Below are 22,610 nucleotides of genomic sequence, written 5' to 3'. Positions count from 1 at the left end.
GGCCACAGTTATTCATTTATTACTTACCATATCCAGCTCTTGATGAGAGGACAAACTAATACAGCGCAAATCATCCACAGGAATCTCTAAAATTAAACCAGATACCATTTGCCTAACCATCTCCATTTGAGCAACAGAAACAAACACAAATACCAGCATTTAAGACAAGCATGAGATTCAATTAGGCTATAAAAAGCAAGGATAATGTGATAGCCTACTCACTGACTAATATCTTTAGGTTTCTGTCTCTTAGCCTAATTGCATACCGTGACACAAGCAGCGATTTGCATCTTACATGATGACAAGAAGGGCAGCAACAGCATCTGACTAACAAAGCTTGCATTTCCTCTAGGATTGCACAAGGATTGGACTGCAGATGGGTTGATCCCCTGTAAACCTGACACTGAAAACTATGATTATGCAGTAAAAGAACGGAACAGTCTAGTTGGGACTGGTGCTTTGCCAAATGGCAAGCCTCCTAAGGAGCTTGGGCATTTTGAATTGCCTAGTGAATCCCCTTCATGTGCAAAATCATGTGGTTGGCCTCCCTGATGAGACCTCCTTCTATCAGAGAGATGCTCAGTGATAAACATCACAAATGTCAATTTACAGATGACATAAAAAGTAAATGGAAAACAATGAGTAATGCTAGATGCATGGTAACTCCACGGAAACATATTTCTTTGAAGAGGTGTTTGGATAATCTCACCTGTAGAGTTGTTCTCCAAGGCAAGGGGGTAAGGAAAGCCCCCAAGCTCATACTGACTACGGGAAGAGGTGAGCCTTGCAGAGAGGGTGATTTGGGAGCTGTTTAGGGGTGGTCGGATGGCTCTCCTCTGAAGCTGTACCCATGGCTGTCTCCGGGATCCTAGACAACAGGGATTTATAAAAGACTTTAATAAAAATTTACAGGTATAGTGAGTACGGATAAATTAATTGTAAGGAATTTATGGTTTATGACAAAGAATTAAGTCATAAATGTTTCGCAAATCAGACTACAATGTCTGCCCTGTATGACTGTTGTTCTGAATAAGTTATTGCCAGTTATTGCTTCCCAGCCCTAATAATGAGCTGCTCTGGGGTTTGTTGTTTCCATGTGTTTTACTAGTTAATGCAGTTTTGTAGGATTCTGTCAACAACCACTTCCTTTAACCAATGTTGCTGTTATAATGAGTGTTATAGTGATTCAACATTTCTCTGCTATAGCTGCTTTGCTTTACTCTCCTCTCTTGCCTGTCAGAGAGAGGAATTGCAAGGTAACTTTATGTGAAAACTGTGGGGCAGGGCTAATAATTTTTAAGAAATTGCTAAAAATATCTCAAGACAGATAAAGACAATTTTTCCCAGAATGGGGGTAACAATGGAGTTTCTTGAATTTCTTGAAACATTTTACAAGAAGAATACAGAGCTCAGAATCCACACTGCAGTAATCCCTTCCCCTCCTCCACTTGGCTCGCTTCGTGTGGAAGAGGCAAATAGGAATAAGAGAATAATAAGGCCTAAAAATATAAGCGTGTATCTCTCACTGTAGGCTGTCTGCTCTGATTAGTGCTGGGTTAGCCGGTCACTGATCAGCCCAGACATCTAGGATAGCATGACAGTGCTTGGGGACCACTGAAAGCAGGCAGGCTGTGACACTCCCTCTTTTGGCCACAGTTATTCATTTATTACTTACCATATCCAGCTCTTGATGAGAGGACAAACTAATACAGCGCAAATCATCCACAGGAATCTCTAAAATTAAACCAGATACCATTTGCCTAACCATCTCCATTTGAGCAACAGAAACAAACACAAATACCAGCATTTAAGACAAGCATGAGATTCAATTAGGCTATAAAAAGCAAGGATAATGTGATAGCCTACTCACTGACTAATATCTTTAAGTTTCTGTCTCTTAGCCTAATTGCATACCGTGACACAAGCAGCGATTTGCATCTTACATGATGACAAGAAGGGCAGCAACAGCATCTGACTAACAAAGCTTGCATTTCCTCTAGGATTGCACAAGGATTGGACTGCAGATGGGTTGATCCCCTGTAAACCTGACACTGAAAACTATGATTATGCAGTAAAAGAACGGAACAGTCTAGTTGGGACTGGTGCTTTGCCAAATGGCAAGCCTCCTAAGGAGCTTGGGCATTTTGAATTGCCTAGTGAATCCCCTTCATGTGCAAAATCATGTGGTTGGCCTCCCTGATGAGACCTCCTTCTATCAGAGAGATGCTCAGTGATAAACATCACAAATGTCAATTTACAGATGACATAAAAAGTAAATGGAAAACAATGCATTTCTTATCACTGACCATTGTGTCTCCCCAAACTTCTAGGTTTACTTTATTCTCTTTTAGTTGGGCAACTGGGCCTACTTTGAAATGCTACCAACAGGCCCAATATTAGTGAAGCAAAGCAAAACCTTTCCGGTTCAAAGGGGAGTGTTCACTGACTCATATCATTCTAAAGACGGACAGAGAGCTAGATTGAGAAAATGAAAACCCCTGAGGGAGTCAGCTCACCAAAGAGACATACTACTCATGAAAAATAACTAAAGTGCTCTTCCCTCAACTGCACCAGCCAATTTATCACCATTTCCATGACAAAGCCATAGATTTTAGTAGCATCAGTGGGCCTTTTGTACAGAGGGCTGTTTGAATGCTATAGATTAGTATGGCTGACCTTGGGGTCAATCTGTCTGAGGAAAACAATGAGAGTTAATGCTGAGTGCCTGTTACCCACTCTGACATAGATACATTCAATTGTGAGAATGGCCAGCTTGGGGTCAGAGTTAAATGAATGTGTACCATCTGCTTACAAATAATTATTAATATAAATTGGATTCATTAATTGGATAAATTATTACACATTTGGATGAATGTGTCTGCTAAATAAATGCAAATTTGAAAAAAAAAAAAAAAAAAAAAAAAAAAAAAAAAAAAAAACATTAATTACCCAGCTGAATTTTTATGTCATGAGTATTAGAGATAATTGTTACATAATATTGCATTTTACCTCAGAAAAGTTAACCATTATTATATAACCATTATTATAGGTCACAGCCAGTAATATAAACTCTAAAGTACATTTCATTTGCAAAGTATTTAATTCATTTTCTAAAATTAGGCTTTGTTACACAGTTGTTAAAATATAAACAAAAAATATAAACTGTCTGCATATATTTTGTGATACATACTATTACTGTGATCAGTATGACATTAGGTATATGGACATTTAAAAAAAATATTGTATTAGAATATTTGGGCTCATAAAAAAAACGAGTATTTGTTTATTTAAATGACGTTTAACAAGAAAGACGTTATTTTTTAATCGAGTTTGTCACCGTTTCTGAAGAAGCTTTTGATTAGGCATTATACACAACGTTCTACAACAACGTAACATTATATCTCAAGGTTTCCTTTTATCTGAAAACAATAAGAATGTGCGCCGACAGGGGTTCCCGTGACACAAAGATAATGGTGTGCTCAGCAAAGTTTCTTACAGCGCTTTGTGTTTTCTTTTCTTAAACCACTTTCCCTCTAGGAAACTTAAAGCATATGTCTCAAGATCATTTCGCTATCAGATAAGCTCTCTTCTCGGCTCACACTTGATCAAAGAACCAAACACATTCAACTTGTTAACAGCACCACCCAGTGCATTTAGTTATAACTGACTTTTAGTTTGCGTGCTTAGGATTTATCATGGATTCCCTGCATTTACGGCCAGCAAAGCAAAACGTAGTAAAATTCAAATAGTGTTTTTATTTTTCAAATAATAATTACATATTGTGTATTCTAATATTCAACTATTTGTGCACATCCCTATATGAAATGGTATTAAAAATACTCATATGAAATATGACTCTGGCCATACCTCCCACCCCCATATGGTAGCAATCAGTCAGTTCATCCAAACAAGCATTTCTTATGTAATCTTTATCCGGTACTGGAGATTAGCTATCTATCAAAAGGATTAGTGCACTTTCTGAGCATGTAAGCCACACTGGAAAACCACATTAAGTCATATAATTATCAATGTCTGAATGATGACATTCTATGGCGATCACCTGCAGACTGCCATTTTGTCAATGGTTTGATTTACAGCAGTAAGAATGACTCAATAGATCTCTGTATCTCAATAGGCCCTGTGCCTGGAAGCTGTTCATGCAAGCAGGTCTCAGGAGATTTACATTCCACTCACACTCCCGCTTGATTCTCACCAGTTTATTCTCAGAAAAACACATCCCTCCTTTTTCACCTCGCCTCCCTCTCTAGTCAAACAAAGTCATTTCTCAACTCTCTCTTCATTGCACATGTTCTCAGTTACAGATGTGCTTGAGCTCTGTTGGGAGAGGAAGACATAATGCCCCTCTTGGCCAGAGATTGGAAAAATGAAGAAGAGAGAGGATGTTAGAAGACTGATTTATGCATAGTTTTAAGGTAGATTTAACTAGAGATAGGGCTATCATAATAAATTGTTCTTTTTTGTAAAGTGATTGTAGTCACTGCAAATATTGACAAGTGTATCAAAATTGCAATTCAGTTCAATCCAGTATTATTCTAAATTCACACCAATTAAAATGCACCTAAAGACATCCAGATATACAAACACAGCAATCACATACAACAATGCCTATTCAAACATCCAATTTCCCCATTTATATTTGCATGTTTCTAAACAAACCCTGAAGCCCAAATCAATTGAGTAACTTCTTTTCAGGCGGGCATGCTGTGAACACAAAAGTCCACCCACGCTACGGCTCAGAGTTTAGGCTGTCTCTGTCAGTGCATTCGCTTGACTCACTTTTCATAAAAACACTCCCAAAAACATAACCCGACTCTGCAAACAAATACTCTGAAGGTGCATGTTTGAACAAAACAATTAAGGCACATGTTGTATTGTGCATGGCTTTTCTCAATACAGGAGGCATTGACAAGCTCTTTACAACAGTGGTCAGCAGCAAACCCTCACTGACAGACTAGCAGATCTCAGATCAGGTTTTACATGACACATTCCTCCCACGCAGCAGAGACAGATATGCAACACTTTAATAATAACCCCTCCTGTTACAAAATGCACATTCTACTGCCACTGCCAAAGTTGCCATGGTAATGGGTTTTGAGGCATGAAAAAAAAAAACGCTAGTGTGAGTCCTGATCTCCCTCTACTTCTCTCAGTAAGCATCATGTTGTTCTCTGAGAGTGGGTGGTGCAGTACAACTTAAATGGATGCCTAAACATACTTATTTACCTAATTTCATATATTATTAAATAATTTCATATATACACACAACATGATATATTCCATAAATATATATATACGTATATAAATATATAAAAAAATAGAATAATACAAAATAACTTTCCCTACAATTCTATACTTAAACTTCTGCTCTAGTAAATAAATATATTACAAATATAATATAGCATTTAAAAACATGTTTAGAAGTTGTTCATTATTTTCCTATTTTCACAATAGACGTGATTTTTTTTATATGACTGTAGCATATATATATATGCTATATATATGAATGATCTGAAACATTAAAGTGTGACAAACATGCAAAAAAATAAGAAATCAGGAAGGGGGCCAACACTTTTTCACACCACTGTATAAGAGAGATAAAGATAAGCGATAAAGGCTATATTATCACTACAGTAGCTTTGATGCACACAATTGTAAAGCAACCTGTTTAATTTCAGTTAAACAGGTACCTGATTATGTAATCATCCACGACACATCAGATGTTAAAACTGAAACTAGAATCCTGCAATTATCTGAGACTGATTTAACAGCTGTTATTATTACAGTTGTTTTTATTAAATAAAACTACACAAATTTAGTTTTTAGTAATTGAAATAAAGCTTGAATTTAAATAAAATAAATAAATAAATATTAGACAAAAAATTTACTTTTATAAATAAAAATAAATTCAAAATATGATTAAATTCTATGATAGTGTATAAATACTACAAAAACTGTTTTACAGTTGTTTGGCATTTTAATATAGTTGTTTATAGACTGATTGTTGAGAGTGTTGAAATTCAATTCAAGCTCATATATCTTCAGCTGTAGGTCAACACCTGTGGTATGACGCCACATTATTACATTATTACATATACTGTTTATTTCACTGGCTGCTTAAATAAAACTTAAGTTTAAGCTTTTTTAATTAGATGGAAAGATCTAAAGGAATACGTAAAGCATCTGTGACCTCCTGACAATTCTCACTGTATCCATTTTCAGTATCACTCAAGCCAGGTAAAAAAAAAAAAAAAACTAACACTTTGGTACAGTAATGTACAATTACTCAAAGACTTTACGCCCTTATTAAAATGTCTAAATCAGTCAGCGAGACCTTTTTCTGTGCTGGGCCCAACAAGTTGCCCATTTATTTCTGGAACAGCTTGGAGACACTGATGGTATTCTGGTGCGAGAGCCTCTCTTACTGAATGTGAAGAGGGAACAAGAGCAAGCTGTCATGCTTTCAGCGAAGAGGGAATGGGAGGACACTGCACCTTTTGAGTGCATGTAACTATAATCACTGAGTACATCAGAGACACCCCTATATGCACAGAGAGATCAAGCTCATTAAATTGATAAGCATCAGGTAGAAAGAGCTGCATCAGGATGCCTACACACAAAACACATGCAAGTCCGACCCAAATGTTTAATGTCATGATTGTTACCATCTATTTGCATTAGTTTATATCCAGCTGGTCACATTATTGCATTTGTTAGCCAGCAAAGTTGCAGATTTAAAGATGTGATGCGAGAAAGCAAACTCTGATATGGTGATTCAGTCAACTGAGCGCCAGTCACACAGTTTTCCATTAAATTACATTATATTTGTCCCAAATCATAATGACTTCACTCTAGGTTGTAAAATTGTGTATTGTGCATTTTTCAGCGAAATGTTTGTCTTTCTGCGGATTTAATAAAGTCTGTGTGCTTCATATAGAGAGCTATAATATAGATCGCTCTTTCTCTTTCCGTTTGCTCTGTTTTTTTTTTAACACCGAACTTCAAACTCATCTATGCTACTTTGTTCATTCTTGAAGTAAACTTTTGCCCGGTGATTAAATAAACAGTTTTAGACCGCTGCTTGAATTGAACGTGTTGCGTCCGGTGTGTGGGTGATACCTGATACCTGCGAGTTGTCCTAGATGCGACGCGGTGCTGTGCTTTTGCCCGTTGTGTGACTAACATATTTTGTTATTTTAATTAGATAATCAAATGTTTTCAAACAGAAGCAAATAAAGTGTGATAGTATACATACAATATCCATATGTATGTAATTTCAGTGCTATGGCCTTTGTGTAGATATTTAAAGATGACCATCTTTAAACATGACTGTTGAAATGAAATGGTAACACTTTACAATAAGAGTCCATTTGTAACATTAACTAAGGTTGATAAAAAGCTGTAGAATATTGTTCCTTGTTAGAGTGTGTTAATTTCAACATTAACTAATACATTTTTAAATTTTAAAGTAGCTTCTGTTAACATTAGTTAATGAACTATGAACTAACTTTAATGATCAATATATAATTAATAGTATTTGTATTCATTTTCAAAGTATGGTTCAATACTTCTTTTTTATGGTAAAGCACTATTTTAGTTTTCGCTAAGTATCCATTTTAAAAACTATTGGTTGATTCATCGAGGATATGCAGGGCTTTGATATTCAAGTTTGCATGATGCACATTAGGTAAAATCACTTCCCACCCAGAAAGCATTTAACTAAAAGTCACTTTCCCACAACCATAATTTGAGCCATAACACTCTATTAAACACCTGACTGGCACTGCAAAACACACAAGCCACCCAGGCAACACAGCCAGCAGTTTCTCTAAATCTTCCTTACGTTGCCAGAGGAAACAACCTCTTTCCAAAGCAAATGTGTCATTTGATCACGTTTGTAAATCTTAATGACATTTATTGAGCATGCAACGTGGTGAAATAGCTAGCAGGCATTGCGTCCAGTCTCAGTTAAATTGTGTCTGCTTATTGGCAGCGCTTGAGATACGAGACTATAGTGTTAGCCTGATTATTAAACAACCAACTCAGCAGTTCCACACATCTGCACATGTAACCACCGCAGGATGTGTGTGAATCAATGGAGCTGCATTTGGATCTCAGATTCCAAGCTAACCATGTGGAACACAGCCTGGCTGAATCGCCACAGAGAATCAGTAAACCCGTATTAAAGACAGACATAAAGCATAGGTCAAACATACTGAAACATTTTGGTACTCATATGGTTATCATAGGTATGAGCCCAAACTGTGATGTACTGATCCCTTTCTCTCCCTAGTAATTCCCATTCCCCTTTTCATAGCACATAAATAAATAAAAAGATTAAGAGTGGTAAGAGTTGAGGCTCTTTAAGGCTACGGTTAAAGGGACAGTCACCGTTTACTCACCCTCATGTTGTTCCAAACCTTTCTTCTGTGCAACACAAAGGAAGATATTTTGCAAAATGCTGGGAACCAAACAATATTTGAGCCCATTGGCTTCCACTGTAAACAACACTTTATATTTCTCAATATCCTCCTGTATGTTCCACAGAAGAAAGAAAGTCATACTGGTTTGGAAGGACATGAATGAGAACAAATGCTGACAGAACTTAAATTTTTGGATGAACTGTCACTTTAAGGCTAAAAACAGAAAAAAAGCTCACCTGGAGAACCCAACAGTAACTGCACCACATTGTCATACAGCAAGAGAGTGGCTGGTCTCTGGGGAAGTAAGTACAGACTTACGGAGGCGTATACTGAAACACAAGTGAGAGAGAAACAAAAACAGAAGCATTAGTACACTAGCATTTAAATATTTAGGGTTAGTAAAAAAAAAAATTTGTAAAGAAATTAATACTTTTTGTCCGCAATGATGCATTAAATTGGTCAAAAGTGACAGAAAAGACATTTACAATATTACAAAACATTTCTATTTCAAATAAATGCTGTTCTTTTGAACTTTCTATTCTTCAAATAATCATGAAAAAAGTATCATAGTTTCCACAAAGTATTAAGCACTGTAACTGTTTTCAACACTAATAATAAGAATCTTACTTAGTATCTTACTGCAGTGGTTCCCAACCCTGGTCCTGGAGTATCCCAACTCTGCACATATTGTATTTTTCCCTATTCAAAAACTTATCTGAATCCTCTTATTAGTTCATTAGTAGAGACACAGGCCCTGTTTACACCTGGTATTAAGATGCATTTTGGTCGATCCGATCACAAATGGATGATGCTAAATACAGGTGTTAATGGGGTGTAAAACCTTTTAAGCTTGTCCACTTTAGACCACTTCCAGAGGTAGTCGAAAACACATTCGATCAAATTGCTCTCGTAGTGTGGATGCACATGTGGTCGCATGCATTCGAACAGCCACAAAAGACCGCCTCCTCTCTGCCTCCTGACCTAAAACTAAAACTTTATGGGACGAGTAGTTGAAGCGTGTTAGCCAGACAGGATTTAAACTTGCCATCTGGAATCGTAAGTTTGGGTTGAAGGTGAAAAAATGTCAATGTTCCCTTACCAGTCCTGATTCTAAAACAAACCCAAAGCGTTCGACATCATTTTGCAGCTATCATAGCAGAAACGAAAGCTGCTGCCCTTCGTATCATTTTTGTTGTCTCCTTTCACATTTTTATGTAAATTGGGTAAGCTTATTTCGCAATATTAAATCAAAAGATCAGAAAAAGCCCATACATACATTTGCCCAAAGACCCTCCCCTCAAAATCAGGACAGAAGTGGCCGAAAGTGGACAGAAGAGATGGATTAAAACACCAGGATTACATGGTAATGTGTCCCTTGTCTACTTGTGATTCAATCGATCAAAATGCATTTCAATACCAGGTGTAAACAGGGCCTCAAAGACCTAAAATGGGTGAGTCAGATAAGAGAGATGTCCAAATGGTGTGTACTGTTGGGGGTATTCCAGGACCAGGGTTGGGGTTGTCTTACTGCATCTTACTTAGCATCATTTATATGCTATTGTTTTTCTGTGATCTACATCAGTAAACCATCCACTTGCTTTCATTTTCAGGGATCATTGACCCTGGAGAACACAAGACTTTTGTTTTTTGATGTAAGAATATACAGCAGTTCACCAGATGTAGCTGCTATAGCTCACAGGTGTGAGACATGACTCGGCACAGTCAACTCCTCAGGTTTGCAACACAGCAGGAATCCCTGATCTCACTTCAAACAAGTAAAACCTGACCAAATCTGAGATAGCCCTGAAGGCCAAAGGAGCTGATGGTGTGGTAATGTTCGACAGGAAGTCATACATCAGCTCATTTGGCCTTCAGTGGGTCTTTGTTTTGGACCCATCAATATTTTGTCCAGAGGACATACATCTAAATGCAAACATCAGAGCCTTTGACATATCATGTGAAGTATGAGAAGGTTACCCATTGGCATGCCAACATTAAATATTTCTTTAACTTTAAAATCTTTTTTAGTTCATTTTCTTGCACTAAAACTATGATCTTTGTCAGCTAATCTAAATGTACCTCACCCTTCAGTGCTCCTCTGTGGGCAGGAGGACATATGCTGGCTGAGCTCCAGAAGACTGTTGCATGCTGGGAGCAGAAATCCTGTGTCCATTTCCCATCTGCTATGGCACATTGAAATCTCACCCCTGCCTATCCACACCTCATGTTTTACAGTGTTTATTTCATGAGAACATGAAGCTCTTCAATCTAATAGAAGCTTATTAACAATAACAACAACAATAAAAAGGTTTAATAAGATTCTATAGGGACTGTCTGCTTTATATTAAACAGGCTACCAGAAGATATCAGGACCCAAGTGCAGATTATATTACATTCAGATTTTCCCAGCTCTGACATCAAAAAAGCTTGTCACTTGAAGGAACAAACTGGGGGAAACGTGACACAGCCAATTCATGCACATTTACACCCGTGCAGTTATGCATACAAGCACACACACACACAGCACAGATGCCCTGAACAGAAGGGGCTCTGGTCTCTTTAATATTCTGCTTGGTAGGACACAAAACAGAGGCAGTGACAACAATACTGCCCACATTGCATTAGCTAGAAGCTCAAAGAAAAGTGCGTATGAAGAGAGGGAGGGTACTGCATTGGCATTGTGTGGTTTCATTTTACATCATTTGTAACCTTAGTTATTTTCTACAGCATTGTGACAACACAATACACATTTATACACCCCCTGCTTTGATAATACAGAATTCAGCCAGAATGATGTCTCGGGATGCACACTATATTGGTACAATATCTGTTATCAGCCAAGGTTAGGGGTCATCTAACGCTCAGTTAATCTTTAAAAACACTAATAATTTAATAGCACTGTTAAATGTAATCTTTTGCAGATCTCAAAATGAATATCCATTTTACATACTATGCATGTCTAAATTCACTTGTAGATTATTTCTAATTTATTTAGATAACATAATATAGAATTTTAATATTAGGCTTTAATATTAAGCTTTATTGGTCATAATTTTAAATAGGTGCTGCAGATTCACACAAAAATGAGCACTTACTCACTCTCCTGTCATTCCAAAACTCTATGACTGTATTTTTTTTTAAATAAAGTATTTTGTGTTACACAGAAAAACTAAATGAATTCCGGTTTGGAATAACATGAGGGTGAGGGTGAACTATCCCTTCAGGTATCCAAATGCATTTTTGCCATTGTAGAAGGTTTTAAGCTAATATTAACATGAACTGAATGCCACAAAATCCAATTTTGATATCATGAGCTCTTTAAAATAAGTAAAATAGAGTTATTCAGTTAAACCATAATGGAATAAGAGAGATAGGCCAATGGAGGAAAGAACAAGTGTTCCCGACTTCAGTTGATTTAATCTGAGCCGCAAGCAACTGCTTCATCACTCTGTGAGAATGACTCACTCTCCGAGTTCGCGTGACTCACTCAGATTATCAAAGTGCTGCGGGGACAGTTAAAACTCCATGACACTGCTGGTTTTTTTTTTTGGAAATCCTTTTTCAGCATGGCTAAGAGACTAAAGGCAGGAGGGATGGGGGGCAGATGGCTTTCGTACCAAATAGATGGGAGTCAAAAATGCTAACCTTCAGAAAGCTAAATCACATACACAAAAAAATGGTGACAACACTATAGAAACCTTCAGTATGCAATCTGGGGTTGGAGTACAGACCAATGCACTGTCATTGGTCAAATGACTGGCATCCCGTCACTTTCGCACAGCTGTCACACCCCTGCTAAGTCATGTAATCCATCTGTTCTGTAATAAAACAACCATCCAGATGAAAACATGAGTCTGCCAATTAAAAGGATTTTGTCAACTAGTAGTAATATTACAGCCATTACTGGCATCACAGGCATGTGTTGTTAGCAAACCACATACTGAAGTAAATGCACAGGGCCTAACATTGCCTGTTTATATACACATACCGTGGCTATAGAAAAGAATCAATCACTCCCCTTTAAAATAATCACATTTTGTTGCTTTGCAGCATGAAATGAAGATGGAGACAGTTTTTGTTTTATCCAGCTGTATTTACTCAGTGCAACTTATAACATCCAAGTTAAAGATACAACACCAACATGTCAGAAAAAAAAACAAAAAACAGAATCACTGAGTTGGAAAAAGGAACACCCCCTTGTGTCAGTATTTTGTTGAACCATCTTTTGCTTTAATTACAGCCTTTAATATATATATATATATATATAAATTATACAAACAAAATGGTGGGAAATAAGTGTTCCTTCCAACTTGCATGCAAAAACAAACAATCAAACAAACAAACACAGAGTAGGACCAGAGTAGTCACAAATATACTTGAAAATGAAAATTTAATTAAATGAAACTTAAAATATCCCTAAATGAAACCGAATCAAAAAATAAAATCTAACTGAAAGCTAGTGAATCAGAACTTTTTCTCTCTCTTTTTTATATTTTATATAAATTTTAAATTGCTATTATGTATAAATTATTTAACAAATATAAAAATATAAACATTTATTAATACTGTTTTAAATATTTTAAATATCTCACAGGTTAAATGGCGGGAAAAGAGATGTCCTTCCGGCCTACACGCAAAAACAAACACACGGCAGAACCAGATTAGTCAAACAAAAATATACCTAAATGAATCATGAATTGAAAAATTTAATCGAACCAAAAGCTTGTGGAGAAAATCTTCATCAATTCCAAACTTTACTTACCAACTGTACTTGCTTTTGAGTTGTGACACAAGGATCAGCCATAATAGAAGTTTACTGGCAAGGGAACTTTGTCTTTAAGAATCTTAATGGCCAAATAAAAGCACATTCAAATAATACCAAATGTTGATTGGTTGGTTGGTCATGTCAAATAATAAAAAAAAGAATATATTATAAATATTTTATATTCCTCAGACCTTGGGCATAGTATCTTAATCTTAAACGGATTCCTGTAAACTGACCTGAATAACATAAACTCCGTCTGATCTGTCCCCCCATTTCAATTAATTCAAAAACCTCCTATCTACCTCAACTTCATTTCATCTGCACAATCTTGGTCATCCACATTTCTGACTCCTAATTTGGTGTGACTCAATGGGAATGTGTGTAATGCCCCCCCAAGAGGATAATGTCATACTAAAGATGCCTTCATCCACCAGCCCGGCTGGTCTGGCACGACATGGAGCCACATTTGCTGGCTGCCTCCATATCTGTAACCCCACTGGCTAAGTGGCTTCCAGCTGCTCGTACAGACAGCTTTATGCTGAAATACATGATTTCACTGCCTCCCCTCCCCAGAGGTCTGACCACATAACTGGGTGGGGTTTGGGTGGAGAGAGGGGCGGCGGAGAACACGCTGTGGTCCAAATAAAATTAAACCAATTGTAGAGCGAGAGAGTCAAAAGAGGACATGACCGTCTGGGGTCCGACTCCGAACAGCTGCTAGGTATCACAACGTGGGTCAGCACGCTCCACACCCCAGTGAGTGTTGTTTAACATTCCTGTCCATTTGTGTGCAAAGCTCCATGTGGATTACAGATCTAGATGGCTCATCTAAATAATAGGATGTAGCCAACAGATCGCAAATCACTCGTCAGGTTTGGAAAGTTCACTGAGGCCATGAGCAAAAATGTCATCATGCTAACAGTTGCACTTGAAATTGCAATGTAATAGCTAATAAACCAATAATACATTTACCTTAAATGTACTTGAAGATGCTTTGGATAAAAGTGTGTGCTAAATACATAATATAAATCAGGGGTTATTGGATATAAATTTTTGTGTTTCTTTCCAAGGTTACTCAAAAGCAACCTAATTAAATGGTAAAATTTGGGGCATCTAGATTGAAACCAGGAACCTTTTAATCTGCAGGCAAATGCTTAAGCTATACCCCTCATTTTTAATAAGGGATTAACATGATTCCAGACAAGCCCATAAACACCAACTGGTCTTGCTCTAGCAATTTTGACAGGAAGTCCAGTTAATGCGTGTGAATTTCAGAATGAAACCTCTCTTAGTAGTTAGAAACTACTCCGTTTCTAACAATAAACTGCAGGCTTCCCCTGACACTATGTAAAAAATGTTCAGTCCTATAGTAGTACAGGAAGTACTCACGTGGGATGCGACTGGCTTGCCAGGGTGCTGAGTTTGTGACAAATCTGTGCTTTGATGCCGTGACGATGACCCATGTTCCTGGCCGGTACAGGAACGTAACTGTGACAATCCCATCTCCTCCTGCAAGGCTGGATGCTAAGACCGTCTGGTTTCCACACACCTGAACTGTGGATTCCTTTAATGGTGACAGGTCGCTGTTGTCAAATACCTGGACTTTAATCAGCACCTCTGTGGAAGCAAGAATTCAAGGCATTTTAAGCACTATTCCTTTATAAAAGAAAATCATTTTAATACAGTTAGTTCTGAATATACTGACATAATTGAGAAAACACCACTGTGGACCAGACTTTGTGCCACAAGCTACCAGAGACTACGTCCGTGTATGGAAATAAAATGTTGTCAAGTCTCTTTTAACAACACATTCGCTGTTTATGTTAGACACCTCTAGACCCAGTGGCCTACATTCAACAGATGAGATGACTATGTTTAGAAGTGTTTGTCCTGATCCGACACGTTAAGAACTCTGTTATGTTTACATTAAAGTGTCGAAAACATGGAGTGCCTTTGAGCCCTTTCAGTGAGCCAGAATGTCTGCCACCATGTTCGATTGACACTGGGCAAATGCAGCAAATCTGTCTAGTTGAGGACATGTGCTTACTGTTCGAAATGGATGACCTGGTTCATCCCCCCCAGAACTTTTACAAGGGCACAGTCAGAGACATGTAAACAGGCCAAGAAGACAGCAAGTCTTTGCCCTGTTTTTTTGGGGGATCTGGGTACGTAAGGTTTCTTCTGGGCACATTAAATTAAATAAATTTTACTATAAATACATTAAAACACAGTTTTTAAGTTTCAGTGACCATTTTGTTCGGTGAAAAATAAAAAAAAATTCTTAATAAGGAAAAGTCATGTTTTCCCAACCAGAACTGTTTACTACTCCATCCGATGCTTGCTTTGCGTCCTGTTCACGCTCGCATGCTGCAGCGTCTTTCAGAACCTCTCAATCTTTTGATTCTAAATGGGTCAATTGATGCACGTTACCATGGATACTAGGGGATGTCAGCAGGCTAACTGTGGGAAAAAATGGGTCCCTGCATTTCCTGGTGAGGGGACACAAGTTCGCTTTAGAAAATAAGATCTTTTGAACCAGTCATGCGCTGCAGATCTAATCGCACACCGATGATGATAATATTCAAACAACCCATATGAATCACACAGAGGCAGAATCCACCTGCACGAACATAAAAGGTCATATTCCCTTATAGAACTGTTTGACTACCTTGTTTTCATAATATCATCCATAGTAAAACTCAGTGGAGCAAGAAGGACTAGAACAGAGAAGGACAATATCCAGAAAACAGCTGGCCTGAAAAGCGTTGTTCAGATGTTTAAAAAAAAAAAAAACATTTATATATATATATATATATATATAATGATTAAAAATGATAGTAAAGACAAAAAAATATTTCTATTTCAAAAATACTATGCTTTTGAACTGTTTATCAAAGAATCAGGAACTACAACTTATCGAAGTTTCCACAAGGAATTTAAGCAGCGCAACTGTTATCAACATTGATTAAAAGAGCAGAACTAAATGTTTATTGAAAACTAAAACATAAATTTGGCAAATATAAATATTTATCTGCCTTTGAGTGGAAGGTAAAACTGAAGCCTACATTTTTCTACACTTTCCATGTTTAGTCCTGTCCAGTCGTCTCTTTAAAACAAACAGCACTTCATTATTTGCTTGTATTAAGGAGCGAAATAATGTTCTTTTTAGCAGCATCATATGACCCCTTTAACTCACTCCTGAACACAGTGGCAGTCAGGAGCAGCGTTTCCCAGCAGGCTGACTGTCTATGTTATATAGGAAGCTGATGAGACTGAAAGGAGACCACAGCACTTTTGAGTGAAGTACTAAGGGACATTTGCCAGAAGTTTGCAAAGTCTCACTTCTAGATAATAAACATTTCCAACAACAAACATTTCAACTCTGCTGAAATGTCTTCTCTGCAATTTAGTAACGCTTAATGGACCATAAACATTTCAAATGCCACAACTATCAATATTAATCAATCAGTTTTGCTTTTTTTTTGCCTCTAGCAGCCAAATGGTGTTGGTGCTGTTGCTAGAGCTTAACTGGAGGATTTGCAAATCTCTTCCTCTCTTTATCTCTTGTAAATGTGTTCCACTGCCAAACAATGACACCATCGGGTTTTAAATTAGAAAGCCTCATTGTTCAGGCAAGTGTAACGTCAATGTCGTCAATGTGAAACTGGGGAAAGATGGTTGAGTGGGGAAATCCTACAAGACAAATATCTACTCTATATCTCCAAGTTACACCAAGGCAAAAAGGTGTAATTCATTCGTTGACAGGTGGTCCTGGTGTCACCGATGGTTCCAGACCACCCTGTTGTTTTTTTTGACAGGCAGATGATGTGTTAACAGCCAAGCAGGAATGTCTGCCTGTCCAAAACCACTGGGTTTCGCTGGGATGCTTACAAAGTCTCAGACATAAAGGCAGTGTAGCCGTAGCCTTACTGTGAGGGCTGAATAAACACAGGCACTGATGTATGTGTGGTAGCAGGTTCCAAAAGTAACACTCACTCAGCACCAAATGCAATAAAAGATTTGGCCAGAACATAAGGAATAATACATAGTTTCAGAAGAATAAAACACCTTACTGTTGCTGAAGTGACGTGCACTATTCAAATGAACGTGTTCACATAATAAGTCACCAAATCAAAAACATAAGAAACAAAAGCATGATGTGTCGTACACATGATTTTATGAATGATTATGTGGCTAATGACTGTGCTATAAAAGAAGGAAACTGCAAAATAATTTACACAAAATAAAACTCCATAATGCAATTATATAAAATTAACAATCAAATGAATAAATTCATTTAATAATAAATACATGAAAATTAAGTAATATTAAAATGTATTAAAATAATGAATAAAATAACAAAAAAATATAAAATACATGTAAAATTACAAAACAAACACACACACACACACACACACACACACAAGCACATACAGTAGCCTGTAAGCAATATTTACACATATTTTCATCTGCCATTGGCAGGTGTGGTAAAAAGTTGCCCTCGATTTGTCTGCATCTGTGTTATGAAAGTTTGGGGCGTCCTGAGTCAGGGATATAGAACAGCTCATAAATCATTGCCAAAAGCCTCACCCTTTCCCCAGCATCAGCTGGATGATGTCCTTAGCCCAAGAAAACAGTAACGCAGGTCCTGGTCAGCAGGACAAAACGTTATGCAATAATCAGACAAAAAACATCTAACAAAGATCCTGCTATTCATTCCTCGGCTAAAACTGGAGCACATCTACTCTTCATGTGATAACACTTGAGATGAATGCGGTCTCTGTCTCCTCTAGGCAACCTCATGAGATGATTATAAACCAGGATTCTGGAGCTTTTGCAGACATTTTCAGTTTAATTTCATGTTGAATGTTATGTGAGGAAAATAACCAAGCAGCTAGGCGAAAATACTGCTTGGATATGAGAAAAAAATTAAATGTAAGATCAAATAGTTCAAGGTCTGACTCGGTACACGTTTAGCTTGTACGCTCTGGCATCTCTACAGATTTAAAGTCCTGCAAAAACAAACCAGTCATGCAAAATGCAAGATTTTGCTGGAAGGGAAAGAATAATCTTCTAAGGGCTCTAAAGGTACATCCCCCGAGAGGAAAAGCACAGCAGAAATGTGTTGACTCAGCTCTAATGAACCCATTGTTGTTCAGGGAATTTATAGACTTCTGCACAGCTTGATGAGAGGTAATGTCTGAAATGTCGAGCCTGAAATTCACAAGACTGCTCACTTTATCTGTCAGTGGTGGCACTTAAAAAAAAAGAAAAGAAAAATGTTTAGACAATTTATCAAGTACAACAAGAATAAAAGCAAAAACAGGCTTAACATTTGGACCCAAGTATGAAATTAAAAATTACTCTTAGCAGATTAAGTACAAAACAAAAAAGCACTAAGGCAGAACTAGATTTTAGTTTTGCCCACCCAATCATGCAAGCGAATGCAACACATTGTAACGTGATAGAATCAATCCTGTTTCATTACGACATTTTATTTATTTGCACCGAATAAGCTGCCAGACAGTAACCGTAACAAGAATATTGCATGACCAAAAGGATTACAAGCAAAATTAGGAACCCTTTCTAAAGCCTAATCCAGATTACTGTTTCAAAACATCACTAAACTCATATTAGACACAATAAACTGAGCAAAACACAGACTTAACATTATAAACAAGCCTCAACTGCTGCACTAGAATACGTCTGGCTGCTTTGTGTTTTATGGGCATTGGGCCATTTCGTGTTTTACGTAGATGATGTAATCTCCAATTTTTCATGCGTTCTTTTCCTAAAGCTTTTTGCACCCACCAATCAAAATATCTGGACACACTGTGATGATGTGAAGCAGGATCTCCTCAGAGGTCAGGTTTACAGGGGCTCTGCTGCTGATAAATCTGCTGTTTCCTCTCAGTGTTAGGGTGTCTGGTGTCAACAAAGAAATTCCTACCTTTGAACAGCTGCCCAGGGAGTTCATGGTGGGCTGATGGCCAGACGCACACTCCTTAAAAGTTGTGACGGCCCATGTAACCAGAAAATCCTGCCAAGCTATTCTGTACCCTTCCGCCCACAAACAGACCATGCTATAAAGAGCCTTAAATAAAAGATCTGCTGTCAAAGCACATGACATCACCTTAGAAAGACCTTTCTATGACCTGCCAAAGCACATACAGGTGCTTTGAATTAGCAAATTCAGACAAAAACTGAATTCAGTTCACTTCACATCTATCCCTAGTGGTGGTTAATGGACCATTTCAACAAAAGCTACACTCTATTGACAATCTGCTGCTTACCACAAAAAAAAAAAAAAAACTTGCCTCTCAGTTACTGAGAACACCTTGTTTTAATCATCAGCACAACTGACTCTTCACTTAACTTTTTATGTGTTTTGGCTGGTCATTTACACAAGTGTTTTGGGGGCCTGAAAAATGCTAAGTTTTTGAAAATGATACTGTTGTCGTCTCTGTGTAAACTATAAAAACGTGAAATTGTGAAAACTGTGAAGTCATGCTCGTGCGTATTATGTGTTCAGTCTATAGGCATGTGCGAGGTTCTTTACAAAGTGACATCGCCAACTACTGGCCTGGCATGCATAATACAGAGTTAATTGTTTTTAAATTGTTTTACATCGTTATCATGTAAACTCAGTCAAGCTTCACAGAACATACCCAAGGAATGAACAGCAAGATTTTCAGTAAAAATATGATCATAAAGTGGTAACAATTGTTTGGATTTTACTCTTACGTGGACTGAAATTAATTGTGACATGGAAAAGCATCTTAATCTGAAATGTTATTTTAAAGAAGTGTTAAATTATGCAGTAATGCAGTACATTCATCTGAAAGGAAAGCATTGTTTGAAAGTGGTAACAAGTGATTGTATTAGTGTGCAGTTTCTTCCATGCATCATACTGTGAACTGTAGTTACTATAGACAAAACAATGACCAAAATAAATATGTACACTAAATGATTTTATATACAAATACTCTGTTACATAATATCATTCGCAGTGCTTCATGGGAGTGATCAGCCACTAAAACGTTTATTTGGCAGAATTTGTTTGTCACGATTCTTTGATTGGGGCTCTTTTTTTTTTTTTGCAGAATCATGGGTAATGTAGCTTTGAAATTGAAATAATGTGGACTGATGATTTTGCTTCAACAAAATCATATACCATCAATCAACAACCTCATTGCTCACAGTAGGTCAGTCTTTAAAGGTTTAAAAGTTAATACAAATCAATCAATTAAAAATCATTAAAAGTCATTAAAATTCCCCATAGAGAAAATTTATGGGATATATTCTCCAAGAACTTGACTGCTGCACTCTATTATAAACTGACCTATAATTTATATAATGGCTGATTTTATATCACTGGAGCTCTATGAAGTCATACAGGTTCCAAAATTCAATGACATCTAATAAAAGCGTCATGCAGCACAATGCTGCAATTGTGTCCCAAATAAAAGCATACAGTGGCAAGCTGGGGCAGCACTCAAACAAGTGCTGTCATGGTAACACTTGTTTTTGCATGAGAGGAGGAGGATGTAATATCCCCTTAAGGGGAATCTCATGAAATCTACTGGAAGATGACAAAGCAATGACTTATTATGTGGTGACTGGACAGTATCCTACACAATCATGAATGCAAGACAAAAGAGAAGAGCAAAACAGCTCTTTTCAAATGTTTCAATTAAACCGCCCTCTTCTGACATGAATACCGGCCCAAAACCATTATATGAGGAACTGTACAGCTGTTTTTCAAACTGTGCAAATGGGCAGGGTCAACACCTCCCTAAAGGCACAGACGGACACACTAAGATCTCCAGCAGTCAGTTTGCATTAGTGTCTTGGCTGGCCTACCCTCGCCAGGCCTTTGTCCCAAATCAGAGGTGGCAGTTCTAGGTGTCAGCTTGATTAGGACGGTGATGTGCATGCCGTGCCACTGCAAAAACCCATCAGGATAACAATATTTCACGCTCTGGTAGATACTTTGCACCGTGTCAGTAGAAAACATCTGATGCCTCAATGCGATTCACACAGCCTTTAGCTCATAGTTGTAAAGCGTTGCTGCTTAAAGAGATGCAAGATCATGACAAATATATATGTTTAGAAAAAAATACTATATGTACACAAAAATATATGAAAAGATCAGTGTCGAGTTTCCTGAACATCAAGATGAAACTAGAGAAGTAACAGGAAACTGCCCTGCCATCCAGCTATTGTGTTTAGATGCTGAGTTGACCACACTGGACTGAGCTGAGAAGAAATGCTTCATTTCAACTTGACAATATCACTTTTTCTTTTTTTTAAAGTATAGACTTTGGAGGAAAGAAGCAGGATGTAGAAATTCTAAGAAAATAATGATGCTGGAAAATGAGTCATGCTGCGGTAATTAGCTGCTGTCTTCCCAATTTAACAGCAATAAATGATAATAATTTTTCATAATAATTTACATTTAAAGACTCTTCAGTCTTCAGAGCTTGGGTCACATTTAAAGGGCACACTTTGATGGTGGCATGACATGACAAGACAAGACAAGACTGATAGATAGATAGATAGATGTGCATAAAATGATTCAGTACATAGAACAACAACAAAAAAGATTTACTGGAAGGAGAATGATATTGAACTTTGGTGCTTGTGTCTTGATTCCTTCATCTATTCTTGGCTAATAATTTATGTATTCATATGTCTATAACTTTGAGGAAAACCTTCACTGACTCTGACTTAAATGTTTCCTATCAGCACAACAAGGAGAGCTTAGTCAGCGGAGCCTTTTCCAGTAGACAGCATTGCAATAAAACATTGATTAAAAAGGATCCCGGACTTTTTAAAATGTCATCCCAGGTCCTTCTCAGCTCTAGAACTGGGAACTCACACATGGCTTTATGATGTGGCTTCACCTTTAGGTCTCTCTTCAAAGGGTCTCAGTAAAGGCTGGAGTCCAGTAATGAACTTCTGATGTTGGTCAAAAAACATCTAATGACTTTGCAGGATACAGATAACTAACCACAAAAAGACTAAACAAATGCTGACAGTCAACGTTTCAAATTCAGTATACAGACTTTCTTTAAATTTCTCTATTTGAATGGTTCAGAGATAAGGCAGAACTTTTAGGCCGAAATATCTGTGGCTGAGTTTGTGAGCTGCTTAGTGGAGCGCACAAGTGAAAAGAAGCTCCAAGCCCACATTAATATGCATTGGAAGTTGCTGAGGAAGAAAAGGGGGTTCACAAAAGAGTTTGCACAAACAGCTCCTAAAGATCCGTTTGGTCCTGTGGCGATGAACTGCCACCAGACCAGAGTAACAAAACTAGAGCAAGAAAATTCATAAAACTGTCCTGAATAACACTCAAGTAATTTGTTTATTTGTTTAAAGAAATAAAATTTAAATGATTTATA

General features: G+C 37.4%; 1 protein-coding gene across 1 annotated transcript in view; it reads right to left on the bottom strand.

Moving 5' to 3' along the window:
* The window catches only part of LOC107727455 (protein FAM171A2-like), a 31,635-nt gene that overhangs the window by 8,148 nt on the left and 877 nt on the right, over window positions 1-22,610 (bottom strand). Inside the window, exons 2-4 of the mRNA XM_016537328.1 lie at window positions 14,596-14,823; window positions 8,678-8,770; window positions 710-868 (exon numbers count right to left, since the gene is read on the bottom strand). Coding sequence (XP_016392814.1) covers window positions 710-868; window positions 8,678-8,770; window positions 14,596-14,823 — 480 coding nt within the window. The remainder of the gene's footprint in view (window positions 1-709; window positions 869-8,677; window positions 8,771-14,595; window positions 14,824-22,610) is intronic.

Source organism: Sinocyclocheilus rhinocerous, unplaced genomic scaffold (genome assembly GCF_001515625.1).
Source record: "Sinocyclocheilus rhinocerous isolate Xijiao unplaced genomic scaffold, SAMN03320098_v1.1 scaffold7176, whole genome shotgun sequence".
Lineage (NCBI taxonomy): Eukaryota > Metazoa > Chordata > Actinopteri > Cypriniformes > Cyprinidae > Sinocyclocheilus > Sinocyclocheilus rhinocerous.
Note: the sequence above shows the minus strand (reverse complement) of the source record. Positions and strands in the feature narration are given on the sequence as shown.